General features: G+C 37.9%; 2 protein-coding genes across 11 annotated transcripts in view; one reads left to right on the plus strand and one right to left on the minus strand.

Moving 5' to 3' along the window:
* dmxl2 (Dmx-like 2) overlaps nt 1–10596 on the plus strand; it is a 40571-nt gene extending 29975 nt beyond the window's left edge. For 3 of the 10 annotated variants that reach the window (XM_053499898.1, XM_053499899.1, XM_053499901.1), the window contains 16 exons: nt 990–1183; nt 1490–1623; nt 2280–2365; nt 2612–2813; nt 2896–3133; nt 3932–3997; nt 4413–4499; nt 4586–4707; nt 4797–4932; nt 7065–7125; nt 7373–7500; nt 8062–8139; nt 8289–8380; nt 8480–8532; nt 8855–9072; nt 9477–10596. In XM_053499898.1, the coding sequence (XP_053355873.1) occupies nt 990–1183; nt 1490–1623; nt 2280–2365; nt 2612–2813; nt 2896–3133; nt 3932–3997; nt 4413–4499; nt 4586–4707; nt 4797–4932; nt 7065–7125; nt 7373–7500; nt 8062–8139; nt 8289–8380; nt 8480–8532; nt 8855–9072; nt 9477–9686 (2105 nt within the window). In that variant the 3' untranslated portion in view covers nt 9687–10596. The remainder of the gene's footprint in view (nt 1–989; nt 1184–1489; nt 1624–2279; nt 2366–2611; nt 2814–2895; nt 3134–3931; nt 3998–4412; nt 4500–4585; nt 4708–4796; nt 4933–7064; nt 7126–7372; nt 7501–8061; nt 8140–8288; nt 8381–8479; nt 8533–8854; nt 9073–9476) is intronic. The other 7 variants (XM_053499900.1, XM_053499903.1, XM_053499904.1 and 4 more) reach the window with 4 other exon arrangements.
* Nucleotides 10597–15078: 4482 nt separating this feature from the next.
* gldn (gliomedin) lies at nt 15079–22281 on the minus strand. Its single transcript, XM_053499935.1, has 10 exons — nt 21704–22281; nt 21129–21180; nt 21016–21033; nt 20798–20896; nt 18751–18843; nt 18092–18229; nt 17445–17519; nt 16902–17027; nt 16460–16610; nt 15079–15930 (listed from the first exon to the last, which is right to left on the minus strand). Exons 1-10 carry the CDS (start codon nt 22160–22162, stop codon nt 15465–15467), a joined length of 1677 nt encoding a protein of 558 aa, XP_053355910.1. The 5' UTR covers nt 22163–22281; the 3' UTR covers nt 15079–15464.
* Nucleotides 22282–22358: the final 77 nt, after the last annotated feature.

A 22358-nucleotide genomic window follows, 5' to 3' on the forward strand; every position in this document is an offset into this window, starting at 1 on the left:
ACTGTTTATATTTACTTTACTGCTTATCTAATGTCTAATTATATTTATCAGGTAGTGAGTGTGTATCACACAGCCTGTAGTGCTCAGTAAATAACACACACACACACACACACACTCGTGGTACTGGATGAGGTCGTGTAATGTTTGATTGATTAGTTGTGTTTTTGCATTTTGTCCTAAATCAATATTGAAGAGTGTGTGAAAGAGTGTGTGGTGTGTGTGTGTGTGTGTGTTGCACTTAGACGTTCCCAGTCAAGTGAACCAGGACAGCGGTGAAGGTTTGTGATCGTGTGTGTGTGTGAGAGAGAGACATAAGTAATATTTTCTGCAGCATTATTGTGAATGAGTTTTTTTATTAGTTTAATTTCTACCTGTTTGTGTAAACTAGTGGGCGGAGCCAATCACCTGAATGTGACATACAAAAGTGTGTGTGTGTGTGTGTGTGTGTGTGAGTGAATTTGAGTGAAAGGCAGTTATTAAATTCACAAAATCCGATTTTGAACTATTTAGATTTTGAACTATTTAGTTTAATAACGAGTAAATGTTTTGAAGTAATTTTCATCTCGGGATCATGATGTAATCAAAATCTAAAAATGGAAACTTCAAGTGTTTAAATATGAAGTCCTCATTGGTGTGTGTGAGTGAGTCTCTTAACTTTTTTTTTTAAACGAAACCTAATAATTAAATTTAAATTTAACCATCATTTGCAGTCTCTGCATTTCAGGAAATATCCACAAAAAAATAAAATTATTCTTTTATTTTATTATTCTACTTTTTCAGTAGCTGTGGAACACTGTGATGTAGGTCACATGACCACGAAGTTGTCTCTGATTGGCTGAATGAAAACATAAATCAGTTGGTGCACTAATACAGTGTGGATAAAATGAAAAAATAATTAACTAACATCACCCTCTCCGCCTCTCTCTCTCTCTCTCTCTCTCTCTCTCTCTCTCTCTCTCTCTCTCTCTCTTTCTCTCTCGTTAATTCAGTAGCCCCGCCCCCGACTCCTCCCTCTGAGGAAGTGGACCGTCAGCGCCGGAGGTTTAACATGCGCATGCTGGTTCCGGGTCGGCCCGTTAAAGAGACCCAGGTCACGCCCCCTCCGATCCCCACCGAGCGCCCCGCCTACAAGGAGAAGTTCATCCCCCCGGAACTCAGCATGTGGGATTACTTCGTGGCAAAAGTAAGTGCACCCCTTTTCAGCTGGCACAAGAGAGTAACTCAATGAATTTAATTCAGTCATCAGGTTCAAACACGGAATAAAAACATTTAAAGGGGACTGAATGGAGTCTGAGAGTGTACAACTTTCTATTTTGTCTGATCTATAGAACTGTAAATAAGTGAGATGTAAAGATAAATAAAATAATGAAGAAGTAAAAAAAAAGATGAAATAGTAACTGAATTATCTAATAAAATACATAAACACAAAACACACTTATCATTGTTATGACTGTGTGTGTGTGTGTGTGTGTGTGTGTGTGTGTTGCAGCCCTTCCTGCCTCTATCAGACAGTGGAGCTCTGTATGACTCTGATGAGAGCGGTGAGGAAGATGAGGAAGAGGAGGACGATGCTTTTCTGTCTGATACACAGATGACCGAGCACAGCGACCCGAACTCATACAGGTTACACACACACACACACACACACACACAGATTGAATACCCTAAATCTAAGTACAGAGGTGCCTTGATGTACGTATTTAATCCGTCTCAGAGGCGAGATTTTGTATTGTGAATCACATTGTCCCATAAGAAATAATGTAAATACAGATAATCTGTTCCAGGCACCCAGAAATATTACCAATAATACCCTATACCCTAAATAATAAATTACCATATAACCCTAAAACCCTAAATCATATTTTGGAATATAAAAACAATCAAAATATTTGTACAGACATAAAGTAAATATGAAGTAAAATTTGAAGTAAATATGAAGTAAACCTCACTTAACTGAAACGTAAACGTTCTTGGGACCCTGATGTTACGTCTTCACTAAATCTTGCACAAAATGCAAAACCCACAAATAAAAGAATACGTAAACACTCTTCCCCTGGGTTTCCACTGACATCTCCTGGATGTACACGTGACTTAGTCGGCGTTCTCTTTTGTTCGGTCGCTTGTTTGCCAAAAATGCATTATTTGCTGAAACAAATTTTTTGTTTTTATCGCGACAAATTTTCGGTTCATGTGCCGAAGTACTGCTGTGTATAAATGGTAACATTATATTAAAGCACATGTCTCTCTCTCTCTCTCTCTCTCTCTCTCTCTCTCTGTAGTTGGTGTCTGATCCGCTTGGTGATGGTTAAACTCGCTCTACACAATGTAAAGAACTTTCTCCCAATCACAGGGCTTGACTTTACAGGTAACACACACACACACACCTGTATTTCTCTTTTCCTCTTCTTTCTTTTTCTTTATTCTTCTTTATCTGGTTCACTTGTCCTCTTCCTTATTTCTCTTTCCTTGTTGCCTTGCTCTGTCTCCCCCTCTCTTTGTCTTACTGTTCTTATCCCCTTTTTTTTCCTCCTTACTCTTTTCCTCTCCCTGCTGTCTCTCTGTCTCACACATTATCTTTCATCTTGCATTAATTTATGTCCCTGTCTCTCAGACCTGCCTGTCTCGTCCCCACTGTGTAACTCGGTCTTGAAGTCGATGGAGAGCTGGGAGCAGCAGCTGCAGGAGAAGATGGACAGATTTGACGGTCCTCCTCCAAACTACATCAACACCTTCCCTGCGGACGCCAGTTTGGGCGGAGGTCCCGCCGCGCTGCGCCTCAAAGCCATGCTGGAGCCCGACAACACGCCCTTCAAGTAAACACACACACACTCACGCACGCTTCTCGTCTCTGAATGACTGACACCTGACACTCTCTCCCTGCATGTTTACTCTCAGCCAATCAGATCACACCAATCAGGATGCTCAGAAGGATGAAGGGAATGTTTCTCTCCCCTTCTTTCTGTCTCTCCCCCTCCCCCTGTCTCTCTCTCTCCCGCTCTGTTTCTCTCTCCATAGGGCCAAGCACCGCCTCTCCTTCCCCGCCCGCCGGCTCTGGCACTTCCTGGTGAAACAGGAAGTCCTCCAGGAGACTCTGATTCGCTACATCTTCACCAAGAAAAGGAAGCAGAGTGAGGTAATGAAAGGGGTCAGAGTCAGTGAGACTGATGACTCCCCTTTATAGTGCGTGTGTGTGGGTGGGTGTGTCCTGTGTTTTAATTGAGTTGTTAGTAGCAGCAGGACCCAGTAGAATCACTTCGGTTTTAGTTTCATTCAATAACAGAGTTTTTTGTTATCCAGGTCTAGAATTCATTGAGGCATAAAAAAAGATGATTTAAGTGAAAGTGATTACCTGGTTTGATTGGAAGATATAGTTGGAACAACATTCAGCGTAACAACAGTAGTAAATATTATGTTTCTGGAGTATTGAGCCTAAAGGAAGCGTGTAAAAGGGCAAACAAAAGAGGGCCAAGAACGGATCCCTGAGGAACACCACCATGTACAGGGGGTGAAGTAAATGACTTTAAATCTGACTTGTACAGTCAGAATTAATCTTTAATGAATTAATTAACCAATCATGAGTCAATTAAGCAATCCATACAGTAATTTGCATACTTAATTAATATGCACTGTTGATCAAATTAGGTAAAATAAACCTGTTTTGAGTAATTTGTTGTTAATTATTAATTAATTTCATTGTATTTTTTTATTTGATCATAACAAATAAGATATAAAAAGTATCAATGAGTGACAATGTGATAAGTTAAGCTGGAGTCTCTCTCACACACACACACACACACATACACGATGTATCCAGATTGCTGTTCAGGACTCAGTTCTATTTTATTTCTCTCTCTTTGCATGTGTTTGTTGTGTTTCTTGTGTTGTGGTGTGTTTTGTGGTGTTTTTTGTTGTTGTGGTGTGTATCGTGCAGTGTTTAGAGAACCATGTGGACTTTCACACACACAACTGTGTAGCAGGATCACACAAAAACAACAAGGTAGTATTGACTGTGTGTGTGTGTTACTCTCTCCTCCAGGCTTTGAGCTTCTTTTTTTCCTTCTTGTGAACCTGCTTTGATGTACATACACACTTACACATGCCCTTATACACACTTACACACACACACACACACACACACACACACACACACACTTTTCCTCACACCCCCCACAGGAGCATCTCTGCTCTGTACACTGTACTAACAGGTGTTAAGCACTAAACCCCCTCTCTGTATATCAGCTGATCCGGACCCAGGGCTTCTGGTTTATGCAATTAACCTTCAATTAACCTTCAATTAACCAGACAACCATTCAGCTTTGGTGTCTATAGCTAACTTCAGTGCCTCATTTGAAGGGTTACACCGGTGAGATAACTGTCTGTGTGTGTGTGTGTGTGTGTGTGTGTGTGTGTAGGTGGAGGCTGATCTCGGGTACCCCGGAGGCAAAGCTAAAATTATTCACAAGGAATCGGACATCATCATGGCGTTCGCTATCAATAAGGTAGAAAAAGTTTTATTTCATTAATCATACAAAATAAATTACATCGACTTCTAATGATAAACAATGCTGTGTGTGTGTGTGTGTAGGCTAAACCTAGCGAGATTGTCCTGGCCTCGACTCACGATGTTCAGGAAGTGGACGTTTCCTCTCTGCTGGCTGCGCAGTCGTACACCTGGATCGGGGACGACTTCGACAAGGAGTCACGCAGGTGTGTGTGTGTGTGTGTGTGTGTGTGTGTGAGGAAGAATTGTAAAACTAAAAACTAACTTTAATATAAATTTTTTTTGTTATTCTCAGTTCTGAAGACGACTATCGTTCCTCCCACACCAACATCGCACAGTCAAGCTCCGCCCCCTTCGCCCCTCCACCGATGCCTGTCTCCGCCTCCATGCCGTGGCTCGGCAGCGGACAGACTAGCATGGGCGCTAGCGTGGTACGGATCAGCTGAGATTTCTGTACATTAAAGCACATCAACAATGTTTTGAACACACACACACACATATGTATAGTGGATAAAATATAGACCTCCAAATATGGTAGAATGTAGACCGTATATAGCTATGTACACACACAGACACAATGTGAGCGTGTGAGAGAAGAGATGGAGTTTTGTATATTTTTGTGTGTGTTTTATTTTTTTATCAGTGTAACACAAACAGTGTGTATTTGGTCTAAACACTGGCTGTAAGCGCTGATAAGAACCCACAGTGTGTCAGAGCTCTAGTGCACAACAATCAACACCAGATACATCAAGGTGGCAGCGTGCGTCATCACACTGCCCAGTGTCCTCTACCGCTGATAATACACACACACACTCACTCTCTCCCAAACATGCATTAACATACACATGTATCAGAAATATCCCTCGTTTTTCCGACTCGAGTTCATCCTCAGTCACGCTGAATAAATACCTGCACAGCACTGACTGAGGAAGCTGCAGCAGAGTCGAGACAAATCAAACACCAGGAGCAACAAATCAACGCTAATCAAACACCAGAACACCGAATCGACGCTAATCAAACCCCAAAACACTGAATCAACACTAATCAAACACCAGGAGCACCGAATCAACACTAATCAAACACCAGGAGCACCGAATCAACACTAATCAAACACCAGGAGCACCGAATCAACACTAATCAAACACCAGGAGCACCGAATCAACACTAATCAAACACCAGGAGCACCGAATCGACACTAATCAAACACCAGAACACCGAATCGACACTAATCAAACACCAGAACACCGAATCGACACTAATCAAACACCAGAACACCGAATCGACACTAATCAAACACCAGGAGCACCGAATCAACACTAATCAAACACCAGGAGCACCGAATCGACGCTAATCAAACACCAGGAGCACCAAATCGACACTAATCAAACCCCAGGAGCAACAAATCGACACTAATCAAACCCCAGGAGCAACAAATCGACACTAATCAAACACCAGAACACGTAATCTACACTAATCAAACACCAGAACACCTAATCGACACTAATCAAACACCAGAACACGGAATCGACACTAATCAAACACCAGAACACGGAATCGACACTAATTAAACACCAGAACACTTAATCGACACTAATCAAACACCAAAACACCGAATCAACACTAATCAAACACCAGGAGCACCAAATCGACACTAATCAAACACCAGGAGCACCAAATCGACACTAATCAAACACCAGGAGCACCAAATCGACACTAATCAAACCCCAGGAGCAACAAATCGACACTAATCAAACCCCAGGAGCAACAAATCGACACTAATCAAACACCAGAACACGGAATCGACACTAATCAAACACCAGAACACGGAATCGACACTAATCAAACACCAGAACACCGAATCGACACTAATCAAACACCAGAACACCGAATCGACACTAATCAAACACCAGAACACCGAATCGACACTAATCAAACACCAGAACACCGAATCGACACTAATCAAACACCAGAACACGGAATCGACACTAATTAAACACCAGAACACTTAATCGACACTAATCAAACACCAAAACACCGTGGAATGATAGATTAAACACTATAAGGACACCACAAAATTAACAGAGAAACACACCACTGAATAAAGACTAGTATAACTCTAAACAAGCACTGATGCAACACTAAATTAACTTTCAAATAAACACCAGCAAAACAGCTTAATAAACACCATCACACAACAGGACAAAATACTAGAACAGTACAGCGTTTATAAAAGTTGTATTAACTGAATAGACACCCTGACAACAAGACAACACTGAGTAAACACTGAATAGACGTCTCAACAGTACATAATAAACTCCCAAGTAAATACCAGTGCAGCAGCTGAGTAAAGACAACACAGGACACAATGATCCACCTCAGGATGCGTAAGAGTTAAACACCAGCATGACATTGAATAGACACAACACTGCAGTAGCATGAAGACAGCAACACAACACTGAACAAACACCAGAATAAACACAGGAAACAAAACAGGACTCCAACAAAGAGGAAACACCTCTGCAGAAAGTTATTTAAACACCACTTTTTTTTTTTTTTTCCTCAGCTTGTGAAGAGGAACCTAAACAATGTGAAGAGAATGACGTCACATCCCATTTACCAGTACTGTGAGTACACCGAATAACTCACACACTCATCATATTAGGACACAGAGTGGAATTGAGTATCAGAGTGTGTAACCATGACAACACACTCTGCTCATCTCCAGTTATAGAGACTCGTATCGAGGTCGTTATACTCAGTGTGAAGTGAAAAAGTGAAGTTTCAGATCATTTGCATATCAGACCTGATTGGTTTAAAGCTGGACAGAATATGTGTGTGTGTGTGTGTGTGTGTGTGTGTGTGTGTGTGTAGATATGACCGGAGCTCAGGATGGCAGTGTGAGGATGTTTGAATGGAATCGCCCTCAGCAGCTCATCTGCTTCCGACAGGCAGGAAACGCCCGGGTCACACGGCTCTATTTCAACTCGCAGGGCAATAAGGTGTGTATATACAGTATAACACACACACACACACACACAGAGTATATACACACTAGGGATGGGAATCACCGGTCACACCCAAGCAGTCCATCTGACCACACTGGATGTAAATGTGCGAAGAGTTCAGAGTGCGCCACCTGTAAGATTATAAAGAAACGGTGATGTTTTACCTTCTCAAACGCCTCCGAACTTTCAAAACTCAACTTGACAGAGAGCACACAGACTGAGCGACTACATGACGACTTCTGACCCAGACAGTTTTTGATCAGAGACAGACGTTGCGCCGCTCAGAAGCTCCTGTGCCTGGGACATCTGTCTGAGGCTGACGACTGATCACGGCCAGTTGAACTGATAACCGAACGATTCTGCTCACTGACCCATCGACCAGTTCATCTGTATCATACACATAATAGGTTTTTAAAAATGATTTTGGAGTCAGTGTGGAGATGCGGGATTGAAACACAAAAGAATCGTCTGTCATAACATTAACCTGTAGAAGAGCCTTAAACCTCAGTTCAGTTATGATCTCTCTCTCTCTCTCTCTCTCTCTCTCTTTCTCAGTGTGGGGTGGCAGATGGTGAGGGGTTTTTAAGCCTGTGGCAGGTGAATCAAACCTCCTCAAACCCCAAGCCATATTTGGTGAGTGAAGAGACGTGTGCAAAGGGGTACACGACATAATAAAAGGATTTAAAGTGGTACAGTGTGATCTATTATTCTCTTTATTTACACATCTCTCTCTCTCTCTCTGCCTGTCTGTCTCTCTGTCTCTGTCTGTCTCTCTCTCTCAGAGTTGGCAGTGTCACAGTAAGGTGTGTGGTGATTTCTCTTTCATCACCTCCTCCAGTCTCATCGCTACAGCAGGGCACTCCACTGACGGCAGGTCCGTGTCTCCTGTTTGTCATGAACTGCAATGTATATACATTTCACACACACACACACACACACACACATTTATTCTTTATGTCTCTCTCTCCTGCAGGAATGTGTGTCTGTGGGACACTCTGATCTCTCCCAGTAACACCATGGTGCACGGTAAACACACACACGCATACTGTGTGTGTGTGTATATATATATATATATACATACACACATCTGTTGACAACAAAGATCAATCATTAATCTTTATTTTATTTAAAAATAAGCGCTGTGCTTCAGTAACATTAACCCCCCCTCTCCCTCTACATCCGACTCCTAGCTCTAGATTAAAAATGTAAACCGGCTCACTCTTGTTTCCATTGATAAGATTTTTTCTTGCATTTATGTGCAAATAAAAAATGTCTTACCTTCATCCCAGAAGCAGGATTAATCTGTCTGTCTCTATGTCTGTGTGTGTGTGTGTGTGTGGGTATCCAGCATTCCCGTGCCATGAGAACGGTGCTACAGTTCTGCAGTACGCTCCGAAGCAGCAGCTGATCATCTCTGGAGGGAGGAAGGGCTTCGTGTGTATCTTCGACCTCCGTCAGAGGCAGCTGTTACACACTTTCCAGGCCCACGACTCGGCCATCAAAGCTTTAGCTCTGGACGCCAGCGAGGACTTTTTCATCACCGGCTCAGCCGAGGGAAACATGAAGGTGAGGGTGATGGAGGCTTCACACTTTACATTTCATAGTGTTGGGCGACATTGTACGAACACCAGAACAGAGTTTTTTTTTTTTTGCGCACGTCCTCAGCCACAGTTTGGAAGACAAACATATCTCTTTTAAACGTGTGTAGAGAAGTTAGGAAGTGAAATAAAGCTCAGGAAGCTCGTCTGGTGAGTGTACGTAGCTAGGATAATTATTTATTGCCACTACTATTTCTCTTGGGAGCTTAGAATAGTGTGTGATCGATAAACACTTTTATTTTATTTAAGAATTTAATGTAAACTGCAGTGAAATGATATTAACACTGGGCCTAAAGCCGAGCCCTGAGGGACGCCAGTGTTGTGCTTTAACTGATTTCCTCACAGCGTTTCCTTCCCGGTTTCTCGCCGCAGGTTTGGAAGTTATCAGGTCACGGGCTCATGCACTCGTTCAGCACCGAGCACGCCAAGCAGTCCATCTTCCGTAACATTGGTGCCGGCGTGATGCAGATCGAGACCCGTCCCGTTAACCGTATCTTCACCTGTGGTGCTGATGGAACCCTGAAGATGAGGGTTCTCCCTGATCGCTACCACGCACCGAGCAGCATCTTCGACATCCTGTGAGCCAGAGCCGTGCAGGGGTCACACAGCTGAAGCGTCTCCTTTCTCTCTCTCTCTCTCTCTTCTAATCTAAGCGCTGCGAAGTGTCGTTTTTGTTTTTATTCTTCCCTACAGAAGTCCCGCACCTTTTCCCGGAGCTGCGAGCTCGTCGTTAGAGTGTTCTTATAGGAAAGCTATGCATGTGCTGAACTCGTCACTGCGGAGTGTTGATTGTGCTCTGTAAAGCAAAACATTAGTCTGTCTGTCTGTCTGTCTGTCTGGGTGTGTGTGTGTGTGTGTGTGTGTGAGAGAGATCATTTTCGTGACCACGGCTGAGCGGACTGAGCCTCCTTAACTCCAGCACTGTGCGCTTCAGTAACCCCGCCCCCGTCTGTGACCCTTGCTTTATTTATATACCGGCTAACTCTCGCCCCATGCCTGCAGCTAGACCTGTCTCACTCTAGATGTGTTTTAGAACTTATTTATTTATTTATTATATAAGTGTACAAGTTTATAAGAGAAGTAAGGCGTTTATTCCACACAGACTACTGAAACCGGTTAGAGGGGGTAAAATGTGTTTCACTGAAGACCATAGACTTGTCTCACTCTCCCTTCATATGTGCAATGAAATACCTGTCTCACTTTCTTCATAGGTGCAATTTAATGTCTTACTGACATTCCACAGAAATCTGACTCTAATCCCATAACTTGAGAAAAACCTGTCTTACTCTTCTTTTCTGTGTGCAATTAAATATCTCTCATTTTCATTCCAAAACTCTCTCTACACCTGTAAATGTCTTACTGCCTCCATTATACAGTAGCTCCACATAAAACCTGTCTCACTCAAATTCCATAACTCCTGATGAAACCTGTCTCACTCTCATTCCATAACTCCTGATGAAATCTGTCTCACTCTCATTTACAGTTACCGTCAGTATACGTACTGTCAGTATATCTTTACAGTACAGTATAGGCAGACTAATGTCTTTTTCTCTCCAATATGCAATTAAAACTGTCTTACTTTCATTCCCACAGCAAGACAGATCTGTCACTCAATTTCTGTCGTACTCTTTTCAGACCTGTAGGTGATGGATCTCACTCTCACCCAGTAACCTACCGTTAAACCTGTCTTACTCTCATTCATTAACTCCAGATTAATCTTTCTCACTCTCATTCCATTTGGCTGCCTTTAAACCTGTCTCACTCATCTCTCTTACATGTGCAGTTTAATATCTGTCTCACTCTATTCAGCAACTTTAGATAAACCTGGATAAAATTTTTCTCACTCTCGTTATAGTCAACCTAATGTTGGTCATAAAATCTTATCTGTCTCTCTCTCTGTGTTTGAGTAGATGTAAACATGTCTCACTTCCACCTCCATAACTACTAATAAATCTGTCTCACGCTCATTTCATAACTCCAGATGAGAACGGTCTCACTCTCATTTTTACGTTACTGTCAGTATCTGAAACAGAGAGAGACAGACCTTTGTGTTTTTCTTTCTGAAATGAAATTAAAACTGTCTTTTATTCCAAAAGCAAAGTAGATATGTCTTACTCTTCCCAAAATCTTACCCAGTGACATACCTTTAAACCTGTCTTACTCTCTTACACTCTTGGTAAGAGAGTAACTCAGAGAGAATGTCTTCTAACTCCAGAGTAATCTGTCTCACTCTTATTCCATTGACTGCACTCCATTCTCAAGGCACGTTATGAAATGTTCTGTTTGTAAATCTGTCTCACTCTTTAATCATGTCTCGCTTCCATCTCCATAACTACTAATAAATCTGTCTCACTCTAATTCCATAATCCTCTATAAAACCTGTCTTACTCTCATTTGTACCAGTTACAGTCCGTTCTGAGACAAAGAGAGAGAGAGAGACAGTTTGTTTTTCGGTCTAATATGCAATTACTGTAAAACTGTCTTACATTTACTCCAGGAGCAAATTACATCTGTCTAACTCTCACCCAATAACGTATCACTAAACCTGTCTTACTCTCATTTACAAACTCCAGATAAATGTCTTGTAACTCCAGATTAATCTGTCTCACTTTCATAAAATTCAAACCTAACTTCATGAAAGTTCCTATTCTTAAATCTTTCTCCTGTCTCCATAAATACTAATAAATCCATCTCACTCTCGTTCCATAACACTGGATAAAATCTGTCTCACTCTCAGTCCGTGCCCGGTGTTGTTACTAAGCACTGATCCGAGACATTTACTCTGAGCAGAAACCGTTACATTTACATTTTGCACAGAACTGTTTTTTTTTTTTTTTCCTTTATACAGTACATTATTATTTATTGTTGTGTATGTGTTTACCTGGTCATGTGTTTTATTATTATTTTTTGTTGTTTTTAAACCACTGTACTCCTCATGAAGTGACTTTCTGTGCGATGCGACTGCGATGTTTTCCTGGACCACTCGTTTTATTTATTAAGTGTTTAAAGTCATATGTAACCGTTTGCACTCTGATGTGGAGACACTTTAAAAGTGGTAAAAGAGTGGAGGGTGTTTTAAAAATGTTCTATATCCAGATGAATGTTTAGTTTTAAAATGAATATATAAATATATAAATATAAATACATATAGATCTGAACTAGCTGCACATAGCTTGTACAAACACTGTTTTAATTTATTGGGTTTTGTTTCTTTCACATGGCTGCAATAGGTGTACATTTGGTTTGGATGTATGTGATATATTTATTAAACTCTTTGTGTTTGTGTACGGTCTGCTGGCCATCATGTCCACTGTACGTGTGTGTGTTTATGTGCGAGAGTGATTGAGTGCGTGTGTGTGTGTGTGTGATGGTGGTTTTGCTTCTCGTCTGTTGTGTATTTATGAAATCGGTCATGCCGTTTTTGTGAGGAAGTTTCTGAAAGCACAGAGATCGTTCTATCATGGTTAGAGTTTTACCTTTGTAAAGTAAGTTGAATAAATTCTTTTTATTTCATCTGCACTTTTGTTTTATTTTGTTTTTGTTTTTTTACCCACGTCTCCTGCAAGTTATTGTCGATTAATTATTAATTACATCTAATGACTTGCACTACTATAAAATACTAAGTTAGTGTGTGGAGTTGCTGCTACAATCTGTAGTTGATTACCACAGTACTCTGCCCCTAAATGTTTTATTCATCTGATGCCACGTCAATTTACTTGACATATACTTTTATTGTTTTATAGTTACTTTAACTTTTCTGCAAAACGAGTTATATCCTGTTTTCCCTAACTTTAACTTTAAAGCAGCTATAAACACCTGTTCCTCACCAATCTCTCTTTCTCCCTCTTAAAGTTAATCAGATAAAAAATGCAGCTTGTCATGTTACTATGGAAATCGTAATGAAGCATAAACTTCTCTGTCCTGGAGTTGTGGAAAAACACAAAGTTGTAGCTTAAAGTCAGACTATTACAAAGCACTGGAGACTCCTTCCCCTTATATTACAGAGACAAGCAGTAACAGTGAACAGCTGTTACTATAGGAACAATAACTTACAATTATCATTCAGAACTCTATTCTAAAGTTTCTTTTAAAAAACGTACACGTGACCCCATTGCAGTTTGAATATCTTTTCAGCCGCTGAATTTTAATGAGTTTGATTTGGTACTGGTTTTTCGTTTTTGATGCAGTGCTCTCGTTTTTGGGATGAGCACTATGACTTGAGCCAGCGAGTGGTGTTTGGTGCATTGGCTGGGAACTGATCCCAGATCTCCCACTTGGCAGGCGAGGCGATACCCCATGAATCACCAATGCCTTGCTTCTTTGTTTTTAACTATATTTATTTAACCTGGTTTCACCAAAAGAAAACCAAATCCCGAGTGCATTAAAATTACCAAGTTAAGTATACTGTACCTGATTTCTTATTTGGAAGTCAACCAAATCTTTATCCAATAAACTTAATTGGTCAAAATTAAATTCTGAAAAAGAGCAGCTGATCACAAAACACAGATCGCATCAGAATAATCTGCCTCATGATAGAGCAGCAAATGGTTGCTTGTGTACGATTTTATTAGTCTTCAGCCTGATTTAAATACTGTAGAATACACTAACATCCACCAAGACTTATATAATAACCCAGAGAATGTCGTGTGATTACAGTAAAGTTTTCTCTCCGAACTCGCCATTTTACTAATAATCGCTTACTATTATTAAGGTTAATACACTAATAATTAAATTTTTATTTATCCAACTACTGCAAAAATTTGTGCAAAAAACAGATATAGAAGCAAAACCGAAGCAAACGTGACAGTGACGCTTTTAGAATAATGCTTTCAGGAATGCATTCATTCATTTATTTCAACTTTTATTTACCTTTTGTAGCAATACAAATACAAAATATTCGCATTATGAATAGCAAAACTTTGTTGCTGCTATTTGTTAGAAAATGTTTACAAACTTTGCATTGAAAATGGGATTCATGTTCATCATGTTTTGTAACAACAAGTACAAGGTAAACGGCAAACACAATCTAGAACAATCTGTAACAAATAACATCTAAGGCAAAACAATTCAATATAAACCACATGAACAAAACATTCAGATTTATCTGTTAAAGTGATCGTATCATTTAATGCATGTGTAAACTGAATGATCAAACAAAGCTGCTGTACTGCACACTAAAATATAAACCAGGTGGGGAAGAGGTACAGTCATGTGTAACTTTAAGAGGCCAAAATATGTTATGGCTTTTTCTAATCCTTTTTTGTTTTAATACAATAAAAATTCATTTTATAAAACCTTACTTATTAAGAATACAAGTTAATTGTTAGAATAAATCTGTGAGAAATTTAAAGCTGAAATCTATCTAAAAGCTTTTTCAAATTTTATATAATTTGTTGATTAACACGGTTAATAAAACATCCGAAAAACAGGATATGAATACGAAATCAAAACTCCATCCACTTATCACACAAGGTTCTGGTGTTTTTGTTTCTTTTAGGCTCTTTTTATTTCAGCTGTAAAGTTACCACTTTTTTCTTTACTAAGAATTGAACAGAAGTCTGTGGTGTTTTAACTTGAGACATTACAGGTACAGTAGAAGTGAGAACTTCGGGTCAGATGTTTTTGTTAAATTGCATCTCTTAAACTGTAACAGTAAAATATGTAAAAATAAAAAGATTTCAGTTTGTTAAACCTTAAACTACACCTTAAACTAAAATATTAAAATAAAATTTCTTTCAAATTCAATTGTGTTGATGAGCATTTACGTGATCTTTCCTAGCCCTAATTAGAAACTTATTACAGAGGTTTATTACAAAAACTTGTTACAAAATGTTGAATATTGTCAAGTTTTTGTTGATTTTTTACTAAAACACAGTAAAATAAAATAGTTTTAGCTAACAGTCCATGCTATTTTCTTTATACAGTAAAAGGAAAAAAAACATTCTAACAAACTTCTGTAAAAGTTGTTCTATTAACAGCATCTTCACAGTAAAATAAACATTTATTCTGTAATGTCATTCTAGCTGAAAATCTTTAAATAAAGATTTGGTTGTATAAAGTTATAATTATGAATGGTTCATTTAACAAAGCTTTATTTTCCTAAAGAGAAGTTTATTTTTAAAATCATGTCATATAAAAAAAAATCAGCATTCCTCTGTGTTGACTGGTTAGATGTTTATTAAATTAAAAAAATAACTTTCTGTATTCACTGGTAGTTGTCTTGCAATAAAACAAATTAGGAAAAATTAATGATAAAAGGAAAGGACACAAACACTATATTAGTTGAGTATTTAATTTGTAAAGGAAACCAATCTCCTTGAACTCTCAATCTTTTTTTTTCTTCAACTATAAAAAGTGACATTAGTCATCAGAAAGAAAATGGACCTTGTAGGATTTGACACGTCTGCTTTCCCAAACATATAAATGCCTGTCTTTAGGATTGTAAGACATCATGGCTAGCATGCTAGCCGGAGTCCAGAGGTCGAAGCTAACATTGAGAGGTTTTTGTTTGAGGAGATCGAAGGCGTAGGTCACTCTGGTGTCTTTATCATCGGTGACATAGAGGACGCCACACGCGATGAAGGCGTTTCCAGCTTTGCTTCTTGGGTAGCTGGTGTTGATGTACGTCGTTATGGAGAACGTTTTCTCGTCCAGTTGCGCTACCATGATGTTCTCGTCAATGCTTGAAGCGAAGATGAGCCACAAGCCACTTTCGTCTGCTGCCATTTTGAAGTATGTCTTTGAGTTGCGGAGCAGGTAGGACAGGCTGTGGTACAAAGCGTTCTCTATGGCCAGTGTGTGCAACTTCTTAGTTGCGAGGTTATACCTGCAAAAGGGCGATAAATATAATTGTATGATTTTTCATGATGTTTACTAAAATATCAATATTTACAAATAATTGTTTACTTAGAAATGTTTTATAAATATATAATATACAAGTACAAATTTGTTAAATGTTTTCATAAAATTTTACTTCTTAACCTACTATTTCTACAGTACTTGCAATATTTTAATAATTACAAATGACAGTGTTTACTTATTATTTCTTTATAGAATGTTTTTAATAATATTTTTTTTCTAAAAAAAATTATAAATTTAAGTATATTTAATTAAATTAGTGATTTGATTTTAAATAACCATAGTTTTAACCAACAGTTTAAGTGTAAAATTTTCCAAATCCAATAAAAAAATTATTTGGTATTTTCATTGTAAGAAGAAACATGCTTAAAAATCAAAGTGTGCATGTTTCCTAAGACTTTCCTAATTTTTTTTTAATAAATTCAAATCTCCCTGCATTTTAAATTTTGATAATTTGATAATTTCTTTATAAAATTTTGTCTAGTTATGTTTCTTACTTGGCGATGCTGTAGGTTCCAGCGATGTGGTAATAAATGGAGTTGTTGTGAACTAAATGTCCGCAACCTTGGAAAAAGTTCTTCAACTCGATGGACTGACTGCTGCTGTCCTGCCAGGCCATGATGCTGCTGAACTCCTTTATAGCACGACCTACAACACACAGAGACACAGTCACACCTGGCAAAATAAAACAAACACGGGACATCTCCAAAACAGAAAACCTTTAACATACTAATTAAAAACGAGCACATTAGAATAAACGTCTGATTGTGCTGTTTCAGAAAATTAATCAGCACTTTCTGACCACCTTCAAAGAGCAGAATTCGTTGTAGTTTAAATTATGGATTGTTCACGTTCCAGCTTAACACTGATTTGGGATCAGCTATACTATCCAACTCAGCGCTCTCTAAATCTCTAAAATTAAGTTTTTTCATGAAGTACCTGAGAAATGTTCTGCTACCCAGATCTTCTCATCATCTCCCACTCCTGTGTCTTTCATCCAGGCGCCAAATGTAGTCTCCATCTTTGCCAGGTTCATCGGTTCCTTTACTGACTTGATAATGCACTCTGTTGTTGGGAATATGTGGGTAGCCCATTAACAAGACTAATGAAGCACCAGAGATTAGCAGATTCTACAGTCTTAGAACGGTTCTAAGACTTAGAACCCTACAGCAAGAAAACATTCCAAGTACAATCATTTGTTTAATTATCAATCATTCAAAATCTGACAGGATCTAATTAGGAGGAAAAAATGACTAAGCCGTATTCCAGTTTATACAGACATTCTTAGAATTTAAAAATGTTCTTTAAATGGTTTAATGAAAAAACAAGACTTTGGTATTTTATTCCATACTTTCTAAAATTCTACTCCCAGAATTGGGTAGAAATGGGTTCTTTAAGTGTTTTAAGTGGTTTTTACATAATTTATTGAGATATTAGGGGGTTCTGTGCTTCCAAAATGAAAGAGGTGTGTACAGTTTGTACCCTTTTTCGATGTCTTTCCCCGGGTCACTGGTCCTTGACTCATCATATGATCATTTGAAACTGCATGAATTAAACCTGTTGTTTTAACAAAAAAAAGTAAACAGTTAGTAAGCACGTTTCTCTTTAAAGTCACAGGCGTTTAAATAAGTTATCAGTATTTCTAATTAATGATGAGCAATTAATAAAGTAAAAAAATCCTTCATTTAACAGTTGATATAAATACAGTCCATGGCCAAAACAAAAAGTCTGTAATTTGTTTGATCACATTTAGCTTTAACCACAAACAGCTGTGTGTCTATAAGAACACCACTTGTGACTAGCTACTAATCTGCAAAATTCCCAATGTTGAATAAATAATGCAATAGTGTTTATTCCTCTTTATTCTTTTTTTATTCTTTTTAATTTATTCACGAGAGAGAGACAGAGAGAAAGAGAGAGAATCCACACTAAATTTCATTGTACTGTTCATATAATGACTGTACAGATTAGTCATATGAGTCCAGTTGGACTGATGAACTCCAATGGCTCCAGTGACTCTAATGACTTTTTTTGTGTAGTATCTTTAAAAAACAAACCTGGTGTATGATGGAATGAAGTGACTTTAGTTTTATTAGAGTTAAAATAGTTTCTCTGGCATTTAATTCTACCTTCAGCTGCATGACCCGTGTGCAGGTGAGCTCTCTGGCTTTTGTTTCGGGCTGGTCTCGGTGGTCCGGGTGGTCCTGGTAGTCCGGGTGGGCCAATCGGACCTGGAGGTCCAGGGGGTCCCCCGGGGCCAGGAGGACCTGCCGTGTACATGAACAAAGGTCATGAACAATCAGCAATGCAAGAGGTAACTAAGAGTTAAAATTATTTTTTGCACCTATTTCTGTTTCCAATGAAAGACATTTTAGACAATTGTGTACTTACTGTATAAAGAATATTTTATAAACTTAACTTTGGAAAGACATAAAATTCCTATTGAAAATAACCTTAATAGTAGTTCTAGTGGCTAAGATAATAACCCCAAATGGATTAAACATGTGAATGATTTTTTTTTAACCCTTTGAGCCCTTCCACACACAACCCCAAGCAACTATAGTTTTAGAATTTTATAGTGGCCTGTTTTTTTTTTTTTCAAAAATTTTAAAGGTTATTATTTAAACAAAAACAAGCGTTCCAAAACAGAAGTCACTTGTTTCAGCCACAAACCACTTTTATCCAGAGATCACGGTTTAAAGCATTTAATTTTTTTTTGTAAAACATCTTCTATATGTTTCTCAAATTATTTGTCGAAGTGTCTCCAAACAGGAATTTTAATATTTACCTTCTACAATTACATCGTTAGATGGTTCTCCCTTTTCTCCAGGTGGTCCCGGGTCACCTTTCACACCTGGCTCACCTGGCTCACCTTTTTCACCTGAAGGACCAAAAAAAAGAAAGAAAAAAAGAACAAAAACCAGAAGCAGGTAATTTATAGAACAATGTAAACACAGACGTCTGTAATAACATAAAATATGTACTACAAATACGCTGCTTTCTTCTTAAAGTTTCAGATTTTAGGTTATAGTTCTCAATTAGCAAACCAATTCCTTATCTCTCTCCCTCTTTCTCTCCTATCAATCACAGTAGCATTAGATAGATAGATAGATAGATAGATAGATAGATAGATAGATAGATCTTTTTCTCAGAGTGTGTTTCACTGCAGTCTAAGACAAGGTTTGTTGTGTCATGTCTAAGGAAACAAGATTAGAACCTCGATATAGAAGACAAAATGTATTGCAAAAATATAGAATAATAAATCAATTAAAAATAAAAATGCTTGAATGCAAAAATTTATGCAAAAAGTGAGAGAGTTTAGTGTCTAGTGTCCAGTAAAGAACGCTTTACTGAGACATTTTTACAAATATTTATATCAATCTTCTAATATTTTCTTGATTCTTAAAGATTTTATATTAAGTGATTTTTACAACCTGCTAAATCATTTACATCCCCTGGAGAAATTCTGCTTTTAATTTTAGCTCAAACACAAATAAGAAACAGATTAAAAGTTCAGTGTTTTGCTATAAAATATAAAACATCTTGATCGTTCTATGACTTTAAAGTCGACAATTAAAACTTAAGATTAGACTTTGGCTCAGCGCTTAAGACTTTGAGCTAGTATTCTTAAGCATGACCTTTAACCTCTAGATGATCTGGTGTGTCTGCTTTATAGGCAAATAAAATAATTAGATTTTAAAGTATTTCAGTAATTCAGATAATTATCCTAAATGTCCAGCACATAATACATGAGAAGATTTGCTTGTGTTTGTAGAAATTAAATAAGTATGAATATATAAATACTAATGGATCTTTTATGGCTGCTGAATGCATGAGGAAATGTCACATGACGGATATTTAACCGCAGCGTCATCATAAGTGATCAAATATTCCACCACAGTGTGAGGTTTATCCGATCGGTCATCGTTTTCACAGTCAGTCCAAATGTTGTTGGAATAAAGAATTTCATTCACATTTCCTCAGTGATTCAGTGTCTCAGACCTCCAACAACATCAGCGAGACGGAGAATCAGCGTGACATAAAACCCACAACTACCACTTCCTCTGTTTCCTATCAAAGACTTCTTACAGTCTTCCCGCCTAATACTGTAAGAAGGCACAATAACATTCCGCTTCAGTACAGAGACTGAAAAACCACCGGACCCACAACAGGAACTGAGATTGAAAAGACAAATTAACTTTCATAAAGAGCTGATGTCATCTTACTTCACTGCAGCAGTTTCAGAATTCCCCACCAGCCAGTGGATGATCATTAGGGAAGTACGTAGGGTGTAATAAGTCGAATTCCTACTCAAATAAAAAAAAAACTATAATAGAAAATGCGCCCAAGCATTTGATTAAGCGGTGATGATCAGTTGCAAAGCATCTACTCGTTTGTTTGATTAAATAATATCTATAAAACTCTTAGCTCTTTCTCAGACCACTTGGAATCATGTCATAAGAAGAAATTACAGAAATTCCCAAACTAAATATAATAATTTGATAGAGTGTTTAGAACTCTGTAAGAAAAGTATTAAGTCAAAATTCTTCGATAGATCATTGTTGAATAAAGTAATGGCCAACTTCCATGCATTAGAACTGACCAATATGAGTAGTATAAAGTTTGTAATGTATAATTGGCAGAGTTTTTAACAAACATCCAAACACAATTCATGGTAATGATTGGAAAGTGTTTTATATATATAAAGTTAAAATTTTTTAACTTTAATGGAACACTTTGGAATGATGTAAAGTTCTTTTAAAAAAAAAAAAAAAAAAAATTGTCATTTTTGGGAATTGTGTATCTTTAACAAGTCTAGGTTTTTTTTCATCTACCTCTTTTTCCTCGTTTACCAGGCTCTCCAGGTTCTCCTGGCAAACCAGGAATTCCGTCTGTCCCGTTGTGCCCTGGCTTTCCATTCACACCTGGCAACCCTGTAATTCAATAATTCAATAATTTGTTGATTAATCATTTATTACGCAAACTATTTCTTACTAAAATATTCCTTTTGAACGAAAACTGAAGTAAACGTTTATTAAAGCTGGTTTCTTACCTGGTGGTCCGGGAGGACCTGTTAAAAGAATGATGAAAGGTAGTGAAGAAAGTGCAGAAAGTCAGAAATATTCTTTAGTTTATTATTGAAATTGTTCATTAGAAGAAACCTACCAGTGAGACAAACTCCTTTAGTGCTGTTACAGATGTCTAGTAGGACTTTTACCTTAAAAAGAAAAATATTTTTCTTTCATCCCTCACTCACACACAACAAAATTACTCATGGCAGTTCTGGGAATTAGACCACTTTTTAATTATCAATCAATCAATCAATCAATCAATCAATCAATCAATCAATCAATCAATCAATCAATCAGTCAGTCAATCAATCAATCATAATCAAATTATACGACAAGATTTTTAAGATTTAAAAATGTTTAGAAAAACAGTCCTTCTTGTATAAAAGTCAAACAAGGGAAAAAAAAACGAATTTGTTTTATAAAATTTGAATGTCGAATGTACTATTTTATGGATTGAATTTTTAAAATTTTAGACTACAAAATCAATTTATTTTCAGATGATGGTTATGTTTATTATTTTTATTTAAACATGAACATAAAATAATATTTCTTGAATAATATTTAGGGATTTACTTTTTATGATCTCATAAAATTGTTCACATTATTTCTTGTTCTGTAATAATAATTATTAAAACTGCTATTATTTCTTAAGTCATTCATGTTTCTTACCGGCACCATGGAGTACGTCATCATCATCATCAACCCATCATGCTGCACCGTCCTGTGATAGAAATCAGGACCCTCTTGGATGTTCTTCTCCTTGGTCCTCAGCAATTCCTCTACAATTCCGTCTCCTGAAACCTCATCCAGTTTCTCCTCCAGTTCCAGTTGAAGTTTCTGCTCCAAAGTCTGAGCTTCCTTCAGTTCCTGACTCCTCTTATTTCTGGAGTACTGGGGCAGATCTTCCTGGACCTCCTGCTGATTTTTGCTCATCTCCGTCATGAACTCCACCACTGAGCTCTGAGAGATTTCCTCCAGATGAGATTCTACTTCATCCATCCTATTTCCAAACTCTCGGGTCTGGAGAAGGAGCAGCATGAACCCGGCTGAGTTTAGCAGCGTGAGCACGCTGACGACACCCAGCGTCCAGTGAAATGTCCATGTCAACCGGACAGACGACTCGGACATCTTCAACGGGAGCTCAAGGAGATAAAATGCTCAGAAATGTGGGGCAAATTTGTTAAAGTAAAAAAGAAGAATGACTAAATAGGGAAAAAAGAATTAAAAAGGTAAAAATGTTTTTAAAGAAAATATTCAATTTAAACAGAGAAGAAACATTCATCAGAAATTTTCATTGAAATGTTGTTAAAGTCCAGAAAAAGTT

The sequence above is a fragment of the Clarias gariepinus genome, chromosome 7 (genome assembly GCF_024256425.1).
Source record: "Clarias gariepinus isolate MV-2021 ecotype Netherlands chromosome 7, CGAR_prim_01v2, whole genome shotgun sequence".
Taxonomy (NCBI): Eukaryota; Metazoa; Chordata; class Actinopteri; order Siluriformes; family Clariidae; genus Clarias; species Clarias gariepinus.

Bases quoted from the DNA above. Each gene is read 5' to 3' on its own strand.
- gldn (XM_053499935.1), bottom strand. From the start codon at position 22,162: ATGTCCGAGTCGTCTGTCCGGTTGACATGGACATTTCACTGGACGCTG. The intron at 18,230-18,750 runs GTAAATATTAAA...TGTACACGGCAG, and splicing joins TAACGATGTAATTGTAGAAG to GTCCTCCTGGCCCCGGGGGA. The intron at 16,611-16,901 runs GTACTTCATGAA...TGTGTGTTGTAG, and splicing joins GGTAGCAGAACATTTCTCAG to GTCGTGCTATAAAGGAGTTC.